Raw genomic sequence first — 12,040 nt, 5'->3', positions numbered from 1 at the left:
CCAGCAGGTTGACTTTTGCTAAATACATTTTTGGAACAAAATGCCTCAATTCATGCATGCAGCGTCCGTGCCGTGAAAGGCCAAAGAGTCATGGTACCTTTTCACATGGGCCCATTATAGCCCATTTTTGCCCTACTTGACCTGGCGGAGACATGTGCAAGGAAGAGCACTGCTTCTAGTTCACCATTATTTTCCGTTTCCTTCAGTATGACACTGATTTACGACGACACTATGGCACATTATGAGTCCATTACTAGTACTAGTGATTCTCAAACGTTTTATTTGCAAGCCCCCCCCCCCCCCCCCCGTGTTTCTGGTAATATTATCGTCAGCTCATTTTGTACTTTGTCCGTGGCAAAAAATGGGATTTTGACAAAAATGTCCAACACAAGCCAACATAGGCAAGACCCCTGATCATTATGACTAGTTCTTTTCTCTGCAATCATCCCCATTCTCAGAGGGGTTGTGGACTCGTGGCTGATATTTGAGGCGTGCTTCTTTTAAGCAGCTAATGCTGAGACACACTTTGCACTGACGCCTTCCCATTCAGCCTATTCTCTATGTGTTTAAAATGTGGGGCATATATGTAAGTTACTGTATGGTAGAATGTACAGCTGTGAATGTACTAATAACCTGGGACCTTCATGTTAAAATGTCAATATACAGTATACCAGAGATTATTTTTTAAATAAACAATTTGAATAATTCTGCTGTTTCGTGACTGTTCATTCATACATAGCTAAATTGGGACTAGAAAAATGAATGATTTCAGCAAATCAACCAAGTTGAAAAAACTTTATTGACCTAGAACCTGATTAGAATGCCAGATGATGTATTGTACAGAAAGTTGTACAGTATCTTTTTGCAACATAGAAAACTTTACACTGCTGTACCATATACATTTGTTTTTCTACATCCATGAGCAGAAATGCATCCCCATCCATACACTTTAAAGCACAGCTAACAGTATTCATTGTTCTCTATACATATAGCTTTCCCCAAAAAGAACCAAAGAAAAACAAAACAAAAAAATGTAATATATTATTAACTTTTTGATTTTGTACACAAGAGTGAAAACTAAGATCAAACATGATACAGACCAGTTCAGAAGCAGCTCGTGTCTGGGTGCCCACCTTCTTCCAGTTACAGTTATCAACTCCCTCTATTAAAAAGCTTAAGAACATATAAAATGGAATAATTTAACCCTTCACTTTTCAAGCCTTCTCAATCAATTGCAAAGGATAATCTGTGGGAGATGGTACAGTCAAATAAATTAATCACAAAACGTAAAATCTCCAGTGCATTCAATAAAGAGATCAAGTGCAGCGAATCCAGAGAAAGAGAAAAAAAAGAACATTGAACAAAAATAAATGAAATCTAGTGTTATAAGATTATATTACAAAGCGGCAGATCTGTACAACTAGTTTCATCCAACAGGCTTATCGATGCTAAAGTTAGCCATCAGCGGTGCAGACGAGAGATCGGTATAATCATTGCTTGACCTGGCGCCATATTTCATGGTTACTGAATATGTCATTTTGCATGATGTTGAAAACATTCATTCCTTACTTTTTTTTTTTTTAAATACACAGTAAGAAGCACACCTTGTTTATTTAGTTTTAATATATTCGGTCCTTCTGAAAAAAAATCAGAGACATAAAATCGACAGTGTTACGTATCAGTAGTCAGCAAAGATCCAGTTTGAAGAGTCACTTCTCCATATTCAAGGCATCAATCACTTTCCTTCAGGGATGTGGTATGCGTGTTTGTGTATGTGCAAGTGCATACATGAGTGTGTGGTGGGGTGGGGGGCAGGCCGTTCAATGACCAGCAATTTAAAAAGTCAAGTGCACTGATCAAGTGTACCGTCGGTGTGGATTCCGAGGCGATACAGGCCCCACAGCAGGGTCAGATACGGCCTCAAAACGAAAGCGGGGTCAGGGGCAGTGTGAGCCATTAGTGAGCCTCTTCCCCAGCCTCTTCTGCCAGTTCTGCAGCCGGCGGCGGCTCCGCGTGCGGCGGGAGAGGCTGTGGGTCGGCCGCGGGCAGCCGCGCGATGTGGAACACAATGCCGATGCGCAGGTAGAACTTCCTCAGGACGGCACGGAGCTCAGGGATCAGGTCGAACTGCATGATCTCACACAGCAGGGGGTAGTACCTGGACGCATGGGCCTTAAACTGAACACACACACACACACACACACACACACACACACACACACACACACACACACACACACACACACACACACACACACACACACACACACACACACACACACACACACACACACACACACACACACACACACACACGTCTCCTTGTTACTGCTAGGCCAGGGGTCTTCAACGTTTTCAGGCCAAGGACCCCTTAGTTTAGAGAGAGATGAAGCAGGGACCCCCACAACCTTTTCAGAGATTCCATATAGTTTAATCGTTTCACAGCATAATCGTCAGTGTATTTTGGATTCATGTCAATTTGGGTTGATCTACAAGCTCACAACGCCTCGCAGCGCGAGGCGGAGGCGTTGTGAGCTTGTAGATCAGCTATTTTTGGCTAAAGTTCTCAGAATATGGGACACTAGGGTTCAAGTGGTTAACTCTGGGTCCGCATTTCATTTATAAGTGTATCGTCAGTATATCGTTGCTGTTGGGCAGAAACCTTGTACAGCATTTACTTTTCCCCCCCCTAAATTAATGCTTGTCTTTTATACTTAGTTGTATGATAATCGGACAAAGTACCTCGTAGATTTTCACTCTTTGCCTAGGCTATGACATGCCCAAAATAGGGATGCCAGGTTGAAAGGGGTTAAGTCTGTCTGTGGCTTTTATAAATATTTTACCTGTGAAAGAGCTTGTGAATAAATAACTACATTGGCTCCGTTGGAAAACATTTTTTTCCATTTACTGAAAAATGTATGGTTTTGGAAATACAAGTTTTACACCAGACAGCGATGATATATAGATGGTACAGTATGACACTGAATATTCTGGAACGCTCCACAATAGTGTGTGTGTGTGTGTGTGTGTGTGTGTGTGTGTGTGTGTGTGTGTGTGTGTGTGTGTGTGTGTGTGTGTGTACTGTATATACACTCCTTACTCTTTCATCGCTGATCTTCAGCACCTTGGTGAGGAAGAGGAGCAACAGGTTGGTCCAGGCCTCTCTGTGGCTCTCTGAGGTCAGAGCCAAGAAGTAGGCTACAGCCTCACTGCACACACTGAGAGAGAGAGAGAGAGAGAGAGAGAGAGAGACAGACAGACAGACAGACAGACAGACAGACAGACAGACAGACAGACAGACAGACAGATAGAGAGAGTGTGAGAGAGAGAGAGAGAGAGAGAGAGAGAGACAGACACACAGAAGGATGTCAACTGTACAATACCTGTAATTCAATATATTTAAACACTTAAGGACATAGCAGATATAGATTTGCCATTTATGATTTCTTTTTTTTTTTTTTTGCCAATGACATGCCCAAATTAAGGACATGCTCAAGGGCTTAATTTGAAACTAAAAACACAACAGGTTGTTAATTCTAGGTGATCTCTTTTAATGTGTGTGCGCAATGAAGCTGCACTCCTCCCCGTGCATCACATGAAAACATCCAAAAGAGAGCCTAGCGAAGATCATTCTGCTTCATTAATGATTAATGAAAGGACGTTGATTAGACGTTTTGCGACATGGCCCAAGCCTGAGAAGAGCCGACGCGACCTTTGACCGTGACCTCTGGCCCTGCAGCAAGTGACCCTCGGGCCACAATCACCACCATCTGCTAAGCATTCACCCCTTCATACTCTTCCCAGCTGCACTCGCCATGGCTTGATCACCTCCCAAATCTACGACATATCTGGGAATGCCCATATTTGGTAATGCCCATATATGGACATGTTTTGACATAACATTGTTGACTATCATGCAGGGGTCTCCATATATGGGTAACTGGTCCGATATACATCACTGGAAACTGGGCCTTCTGTATAATGAATACCTTTACTTCATGGTACTTTAAGGTTCAGGCCTCTACCACCACATCTAGAGTTCTGTCAGTCCTTGTCCCTGTTATGCCCATATATGGATGTCATCAGTATGTGCCCATATATGGAGTTGACTGACTTGTTTGCGGCTGTTGCCATGAAGTCACGTTGAGCTTACTCACTCCATACTGAGACCTGAGTCAGAGTGACAGAGGTCCACCCGCCCTCCCATTAACCAGGAGGATACATAACTTTTACTTTTAACAGAGTATTCCTGCATTGTGGTATTGCTACTTTACTTAACCAGTAAGACTCCCTAATCGGGAGATAAGCGACTGTAAGGTCGCAGTTAATTTTAGGGCAAAATGTGTAGGAGTAGTGTTTGAAGAAATCGGCCTGATGGTGGCGCTGTATGGGACAGATCCATGTTGATGAGATGAGTGTAGACATACTGTGTACCGATTTGCTTGATTTTAGGGCAAAATGTGTAGGAGCAGTGTCCAAAAATGTGTTTAAAAGAAATCAGCATGATGGTGGCGCTGTATGGGACAGATCCATGTTGATGAGATGAGTGTAGACATACTGTGTACCGATTTGCTTGATTTTAGGGCAAAATGTGTAGGAGCAGTGTCCAAAAATGTGTTTGAAAAAATCGGCCTGAATGGGGCGCTAAATGGGACAGATCCATGTTGATGACATGAGTGTAGACATACTGTGTATCGAATTGCGTGATTTTAGGGCAAAATCTGTAGGAGCTGTGTCCATAAATGTGTTTTGCAAGAACCGGCCTCATGGTGGCGCAAGAAGAGGGTCATGTGAGAATTGGGTGGAGGTTGTGGTTTGGCAGGCAAGGAGTACGTGTGCAAAATTTGGCTTGGATCGGGGCAACGGTTGCGGAGATATGAGCAGGGGAAAAGTGTCATGTGTGACAGACAGACTGACGGACTGACTGACGGACAGCTGGTCGAGGTTTTGATAGTAACTGTGGTCGCAATAAAACAGAGAACTTCTTCCAGTTCCAGCACAATGTTGTGTTTCATGAGTGTTCTTAACAGCACATCAGTGGAAGCCAAGGTTATAATAGTTTTGGATTTTTTCATTAGTTTTTATTTTTATTAGTTTTGAGGTTTTGTTTTCAATTACAGTTTAGTTTTAATTAGTTTTTAAAGTGGGGTTGCTAGTTTCGTTTCATTTTTTGAAAAAGCTTAGTTTTAGTTTAGTTTTGATTAGTTTTAGTGTTAGTTTTAGTCTTTTACGTAATATGGGGTATTTGTTAGGGGTGAGATTAAAACATTTCCGGAAAAAGTATTGTCTAATAAAAAAATCAACAAAACATCATATTGTGGAGAGTGGCAGAAATGTTGAGACATACAACTTCTCTCTTTGACCTCACCAACTGGTGATTTTTATATATACTCTAATAACCAAGCCAGTGATTCTCAAAGTGGTCTCCGAGGACCCCCAGGGGTCCTTGAGGGGGTTGTAGGGGATCCCCAGCAAAGGGCAATAATTTATTTTCACTATCATTCCATGCCTAAGGAACAAAATGACAGAATATATGACTGTTTTGGTCATGGGTTTCTTCTTCTGCTGCCTGGCCGAGGATTGGCATCTGTCTCGGGGGAGGGAGGCTCCCCTGGGGCGGTGTCCTTTACCTTGTCAAGATACGCTAGTTTAGCCTTCTTATGCGTGCTGTTCAAATGGACTTTTAGATTTGTGGGGTTTGTCCCCTTATCCGCCGTATTATCATTTTCTACAAGGCATTTACTCTTATCTGAAACACAATCATATTCAAAGTAATCCCAAATGGGACTCTGCACTTTCTTCCAACTTTCGAAACCACCATGATACCAGGTTTTGTATTTTGGCTCCCCTGGGGCGGTGTCCTTTACCTTGTCAAGGTACGCTAGGTTAGCCTTCTTAACTCATTGAGTGCCAGCCTATCACCACTAGAGGGCGCCCAGTGACCAGAGAATAATAGAGATATGCTGGTAATGCATGCCCAAGCCCTGGAGCCCAAGCCCAAGCCCTACTTGCCTGAACACTTTCCTTTGTGCATGTACAGGAAGAGGATGAAGTTAGCTTGAAGTTAGCTATTGGCTACCAAGCATTTTAGAAGCCTTATTTTCGTCAACTTAGCCATGATTAAACCTTGCACACCTCATGCATGGGAAAAAAACAGAAGAATGAGCTCTAAAAAATCCAATGCAATCCTGGATTGCATTGGAGTGGATTTGTGCAGTTTGTTCACAGCTTTCAAACAAAAAAATCCGATTGGAAATCCGTTCAGGCATTCTTGAGATAATCGCCATTATGTTTTACATGTAATGTAAACAAAAATGGCTGCCCTGTATGTTAGATGGGGTTGTATGGGGGTGGAACATGCAAAATCGCGATTGAAATCATGTTCACCAGATTTGATGGGGTCCAAAAAAAAAAAAAAAAAAATCAAAAAAAAAAATTTCAAAAAAAAAATATATATATTTTTTTTTTTTTTTAAAAGCCGAACTTGTTCGGGATCGGCACTCTACGATACGCTAATAAAGCCAAACTAGTTCGGGATTGGCACTCAATGAGTTAATATGCGTGCTGTTCAAATGGACTTTTAGATTTGTGAGGTTTTTCCCCTTGAGTTATCTGAAACACAATCATATTCAAAGTAATCCCAAAAGGGACTCTGCGCTTTCTTCCAACTTTTGAAACCACCATGATACCAGGTTCTGTATTTTGGCGTGTCCGAGGGGCGTGGTAAACTGGCACAGAGGGAGATAGGGAGAAGAGCCTGGCGACGCGAGGTTAGAGCATAGGATTAGAGGGAGGAGGAAGATAGATATATGAAAATAGATTGGACATCCATCCAAAATAAATTGACAAAGACGAAAACTAAGGAGATTTTCACTATCGTTTTAGTTTATTTTAGTTAGTTTTGTAAACACACAATACCGTTTCAGTTAGTTTTAGTTTTTTTTAAAAAGCGTAGTTTTTATTTTTATTTCAGTTAACGACAATGTTTTTCCATTCTAGTTTTCGTTTTTTAGTTAGTTTTAGTTTACTATAATAACCTTGGTGGAAGCTGGAGGTCAAGGCAGCTGTGGTGTGTGTGTGTGTGCGTGTGTGTGCGTGCGTGCGTGCGTGTGACAGAGACAAAGAAAGCATGCATGAGAAAAGAACAGCGAAAGAGAAAGTGAGCGCGCGAGCGTTGAGAACACAAAGCAGTCAGGATGACGCACAAACAGGATAGTGTGTCTGGTATAATTGCAAAGCCCCAGTTTCAGTTCCTGCCTGTGACGTCTGCTGCCTGCGTGTCATTCCTCCTCCCTGCCCTGAGCGTCCTGCCTCACTACACTCCTGTGTGAAACAACGTGATACGTGGACCAGGTGGGAGGAGACGCCCATCGCTGAGACCAGCATACTATAGGCCTGTCACAATTATTTTAGATAATCGTCACAATCATATTTCCATGTTAACCCATTTAGGCCTAGAATTAGAAGGATTCAAAAGACACTTATAGAATCGGGTCAAAATTCTAATGTTCATGACTTTTCAAAAATAGCAGATCTACGAGCTCGCAGCGCGGCACTCGGTGCCGCGCTGTGAGCTTGTATATCTGCTATTTTTCAATAGTTAAAGCATAAAATAATGATACACAAAATGTGTACCCGTTCTAAATGGGTTAAAAGATTTTCTTTTCTTTTTTTATAGTGGAAATGACAGATCTACAGGTTTAGCCGTGATCTATTTCTATTTTCACTATTTTAAAAAGATTTTGAAAGTATACAATAATGTTTTTTTTTGTATATTTATGCTATTTGTCATATCTGCCACGTGCAATTGTATTTTATTTGGCCAAACCGCCCCAATGCAACCACTCGCAACTCTTGCAACAAAACAGTTTTAAGGCCATGTGACACGAATGCAACTGCCGTTGGGGATAATGGTTGCGATTAGTTGCATTGTTGCTAGTAGTTGCATTGTTGCGGTTTGGCCTTAAAAGCCAAACAGAAATGTAATTTATTTACGTGTTTCAAATGTTCAAAGCCAAAAACACTAACAAATTGTTCATCACGAAATATTTGTGTGACATTATTGTCAAATACAATGTCATGATCCTGACAGCCCTGGAGAAAAACAAAGAACAAAAGGTACTGACAGCCGCATCAACTCTCATACCGATTCCTGTGGATTTATGTGACAGTCTGTTCTGCCTCCGTCACATCATACCCACATTCCTGGCTTTCACTCAGAGTAACTGACTGTACAGAATAACATTTTGTTCATTGCCTCTCAAGGCCTTATTCTTTTGAATAGTCTCTGCCATGGAATTGGCTACACCGGGAGTGAGGCGTCTGTGTTCCTGTGTTGTGCGTGTGGTACACAGGGTGCCCACACGTCTCTTTAGTGCACTAATGCAGTGGCTTTCAACCAGTGGTCCTTGAGGGGGTTCCAGCTAAATGATGGAGAGTTGGTTATCAAATGGAAACGTATGGATCTTTAGAGTGTGAAATGAAACCAAACGGACCCGTTTCAGTTCACGATAAATTATCGTTAAAGATCCGCATTCATTAATTTACAAGAAGTCTACACAATTAGAGAATGTAGAATAATTGTTATTTTGATCAATGTTTGCCCGTTATCTCTCCTACCGCATCAACATCGTATCAAACGATAACAAAATATTTTAACGTTTTGGGTCTGAGGGGCTAAATCACCTCAGGTGGAGGTCTGTGGCTCAAATGCCGAATGAAAAATCGACCTGGATAAGAAAACGGTTGAAAACCACTGCTCTGATGAAAAGGACTAGAGCTGGCAGACACATTGTGCTCAGGGGCATCAGAAGCAGTGTGTAGAGGCAGGGGCGTCACAAGGGGTAGGAAAGTGGGACTGAGTTACTAGGGCCCAAGGTGGTGGAGAGGGCCTTCATTATTTTATACTTTAGCTATTGAAAAATAGCAGATATACAAGCTCACAGCGCGGCACCGAGTGCCGCGCTGCGAGCTTGTAGATCTGCTATTTTTGAAAAGTTGTGAAAATGTGTGAAAATCTTTGAATATATATTTTTTAAGCGAACATTTCCAACTCAAATTTTGCTTCTGGGGGGTCCCTGGAACTAAATATTTTGAGATGGGGGTCCGTGGCCAAATACATATCATCTTGGGGGTCCTTGACATAGGTTTCTTGCACACATTTTCACGATTTTTCAAAAATAGCAGATATACAAGCTCGCAGCGCGGCACTCGGTGCCGCGCTGTGAGCTTGTATATCTGCTATTTTTCAATAGATAACATTCATGGGGGGCCCGCAGTGAATCCTTGTACCCAGGGCCCAGAATTTGGTGTGACGCCCCTGTGTAGAGGTAAAACACCCTCCTTGTTTTCAGGTGAGAAGAAGTGGTTAGTGACTCCAGGTGTATTGGAGGAGGCACGTAGCTGCCAACATGCTCCCCAGAACAACTGTAGGAGGTCTTGGCAGTGACACATAATGATGACTCAATTGGAATGACATTTGTGAAAAAAATACCCTTCCTCACTCAAGAGAATGTAGAGGCGTTATACCAGGCCACCTCCTGTTCTAGATGAAAATAGCGCATCTACAGGTCGATAGGTGTTTTTAAATCTTTACTTAAAACACATTTTTTTCTCCATTGCCTTTGACTGCATATAGCTTTTGTTTTTGTGATGTTTTTAACTATTTTTGCTTTGTTTTTGTGATGTTTTTTTAACTATGTTCAGCACTTTGGTCAGCTTTGCTGTAGTAAATGTGCTATACAAATAAAGATTGATTTGATTTGATTTGATACATCTGCTATTTTGGCCGAATGATTGGCCCAAAATAGGGAGGCGAGGGTTACCAAGTGGTTATAAATGTGTTGGGTTGGGTGGTGGTGGAGGAACTTGCTTGGTTAAAATGATGATCAGTGGTGGACGAAGTACCAGTACTTGAGTCAAAGTATACTCCTAGTCAAACACAGTATTATTCCACCGTGAAAGTTGCTTGGTCAAAGTTTTAATTGAGTAAAATTACTGGAGTAATTGCTTTGAAAAATATTAGTAAGTAATCAAAAATGAAAATAGCAGATCTACAAGCTCACAATCAAATAAAAATAAAGACCAATCATATGAAGATATGTTGGAAATAGGTGAAGTAGTCCTTTAAGTAGTACTCCAGTAAACTTACTTAGTTACTTTGCACCAGGGGCGTCACACCAAATTCTGGGCCCTGGGTACAAGGATTCACTGCGGGCCCCCCATGAATGTTAACTATTGAAAAATAGCAGATATACAAGCTCACAGCGCGGCACCGAGTGCCACGCTGCGAGCTTGTATATCTGCTATTTTTTTTAAATCGTGAAAATGTGTGCAAGAAACCTATGTCAAGGACCCCCAAGATGATATGTATTTGGCCACGGACCCCCATCTCAAAATATTTAGTTCCAGGGACCCCCCAGAAGCAAAATTTGAGTTAGAAATGTTCGCTTAAAAAATACATATATTCAAAGATTATCACACATTTTCAACAACTTTTCAAAAACTCGGTGCCGCGCTGTGAGCTTGTATATCTGCTATTTTTCAATAGATAAAGTTATTAGGGCCCCTCCACCTTGGGCCCCAGTAACTCAGTCCCACTTTCCTACCCCTTGTGACGCCCCTGCTTTGCACCACTGATGATGATTCAGTGACTGTCAGAGAATGCAGAGAGCCTCGTTAGGGAGATGAAAATGAGAATGAGCAACAATAGAGAGCAGACGTTCGGCTCGTTAAGGGAGCCTGCGTTGCTTGGCCTGCTAATGGCCTAAATGTGTTTCTCCTTCTTCGATGACACATATCGTAACTATCTATTCACTGTAATAATTTCTGTGGGAAGGCTGAGACCGAGGCAAGAAAGGTTTCGAGATTTTGATTGCTGGTAAAACAAAACAAGTACACTTCCCCAGCAGAGAAGGCGTTTTTTTCTCTCTCACTGTCCACATGTGGCTTTAAAGAGTGAACACATTGAGAGTGAGCAGCATATCGGCAGAACAAAACATTGATGTCGGGAAGAAACCTTGTACCTCCATATTATTTGTGTGTATGGTTTTGCATATATGAATGCCCTACTTTGCTGTAGAACAGCGTCACACAAAAGTGTTGATCTGCAAGTAACACAACGTGTCTGTAAGCTAGCAGATCTGCTACTTTTGAAAAGCATTAACAAGAGCTTGCGACTAAATAATGATTGGAACACACGGTTATTTTATTCCATTTCCTCAAAAGTAGCGGTTTTGGTTTCCACCCGACACGATGGCTTTGATAAGAGCTACATACTGTAAGCATGTTCTTTATGGCCAAAGTGAGTGTTTGGCTGCTTACTTGAGCAGTCGCCTCTGGACCTCCTCCCAGGCGTCCTGGCGGCTGTCGTCGGTGTACATTCGAAACAGGATGCGCAGGCCGCATGCCAGGCTGCTGGTCTCCTGCTTCAAGAGGTTGGGCTTAGATTTCCCTTTAAAACCTTGAGAACAGGTAAATGGTAGAAGGGTCAATGGTGCATTTTATGTAGCGCCTATAATATATCCAAAGTGCTGTAACAAGGTGCATTAAAAGGCGCTTTACACAGGCACATAAAGAGCATTTCCTATAAAGCGCATAGGAAAGAAGCACCATGCATGTCGGCAATTTTAGCCAGTTTGTTGGACAGGCAGATGTATATCCATCTATACTTTCTAGCAACAAATGACCCAGAAAAGCTATGAAGATGAACACCCGGAGCGCCTGCCAGCTCTCTTCGGACACAACACAGCTGATCATCAAAGCCAGGTAGCCAGCCACTCACCCAGTCTGTCAATCAGTGATTCTATCAATCAATCACCTACGTAACGTACAGTATAGGGCTGAAACCCTCGATTATTTTCTTAGCGATTATTCTATCAAGTACTTGTTCGATCAAATCGCATAATCGAGAAGATTTTTTTTAACTATTTTTTTAAACCGTTCTTAGGCTTTTTAACCCATTTAGGCCTGAACACATTATGACGCAATGTTTTATGCTTTAAATATAAAAAAATAGCAGATATACAAGCTCCCAGCGCGG

The 12,040-nt window shown here is 41.9% G+C and overlaps 1 protein-coding gene across 2 annotated transcripts in view; it reads right to left on the bottom strand.

Annotated features, from left to right (window-relative positions):
• Window positions 1-830: 830 nt before the first annotated feature.
• arfgef1 (ADP-ribosylation factor guanine nucleotide-exchange factor 1 (brefeldin A-inhibited)) overlaps window positions 831-12,040 on the bottom strand; it is a 90,868-nt gene continuing 79,658 nt past the window's right edge. For both annotated transcript variants that reach the window (XM_080752060.1, XM_080752059.1), the window contains 3 exons: window positions 11,323-11,461; window positions 3,101-3,218; window positions 831-2,178 (listed from right to left, as the gene is read on the bottom strand). In XM_080752060.1, coding sequence (XP_080608186.1) covers window positions 1,957-2,178; window positions 3,101-3,218; window positions 11,323-11,461 — 479 coding nt within the window. In that variant the 3' untranslated portion in view covers window positions 831-1,956. The remainder of the gene's footprint in view (window positions 2,179-3,100; window positions 3,219-11,322; window positions 11,462-12,040) is intronic.

This window comes from Nannobrachium achirus, assembly GCF_963921795.1.
Source record: "Nannobrachium achirus genome assembly, chromosome: 21".
Classification (NCBI taxonomy): domain Eukaryota; kingdom Metazoa; phylum Chordata; class Actinopteri; order Myctophiformes; family Myctophidae; genus Nannobrachium; species Nannobrachium achirus.
This window is presented reverse-complemented; position numbering and strand designations above follow the sequence as displayed.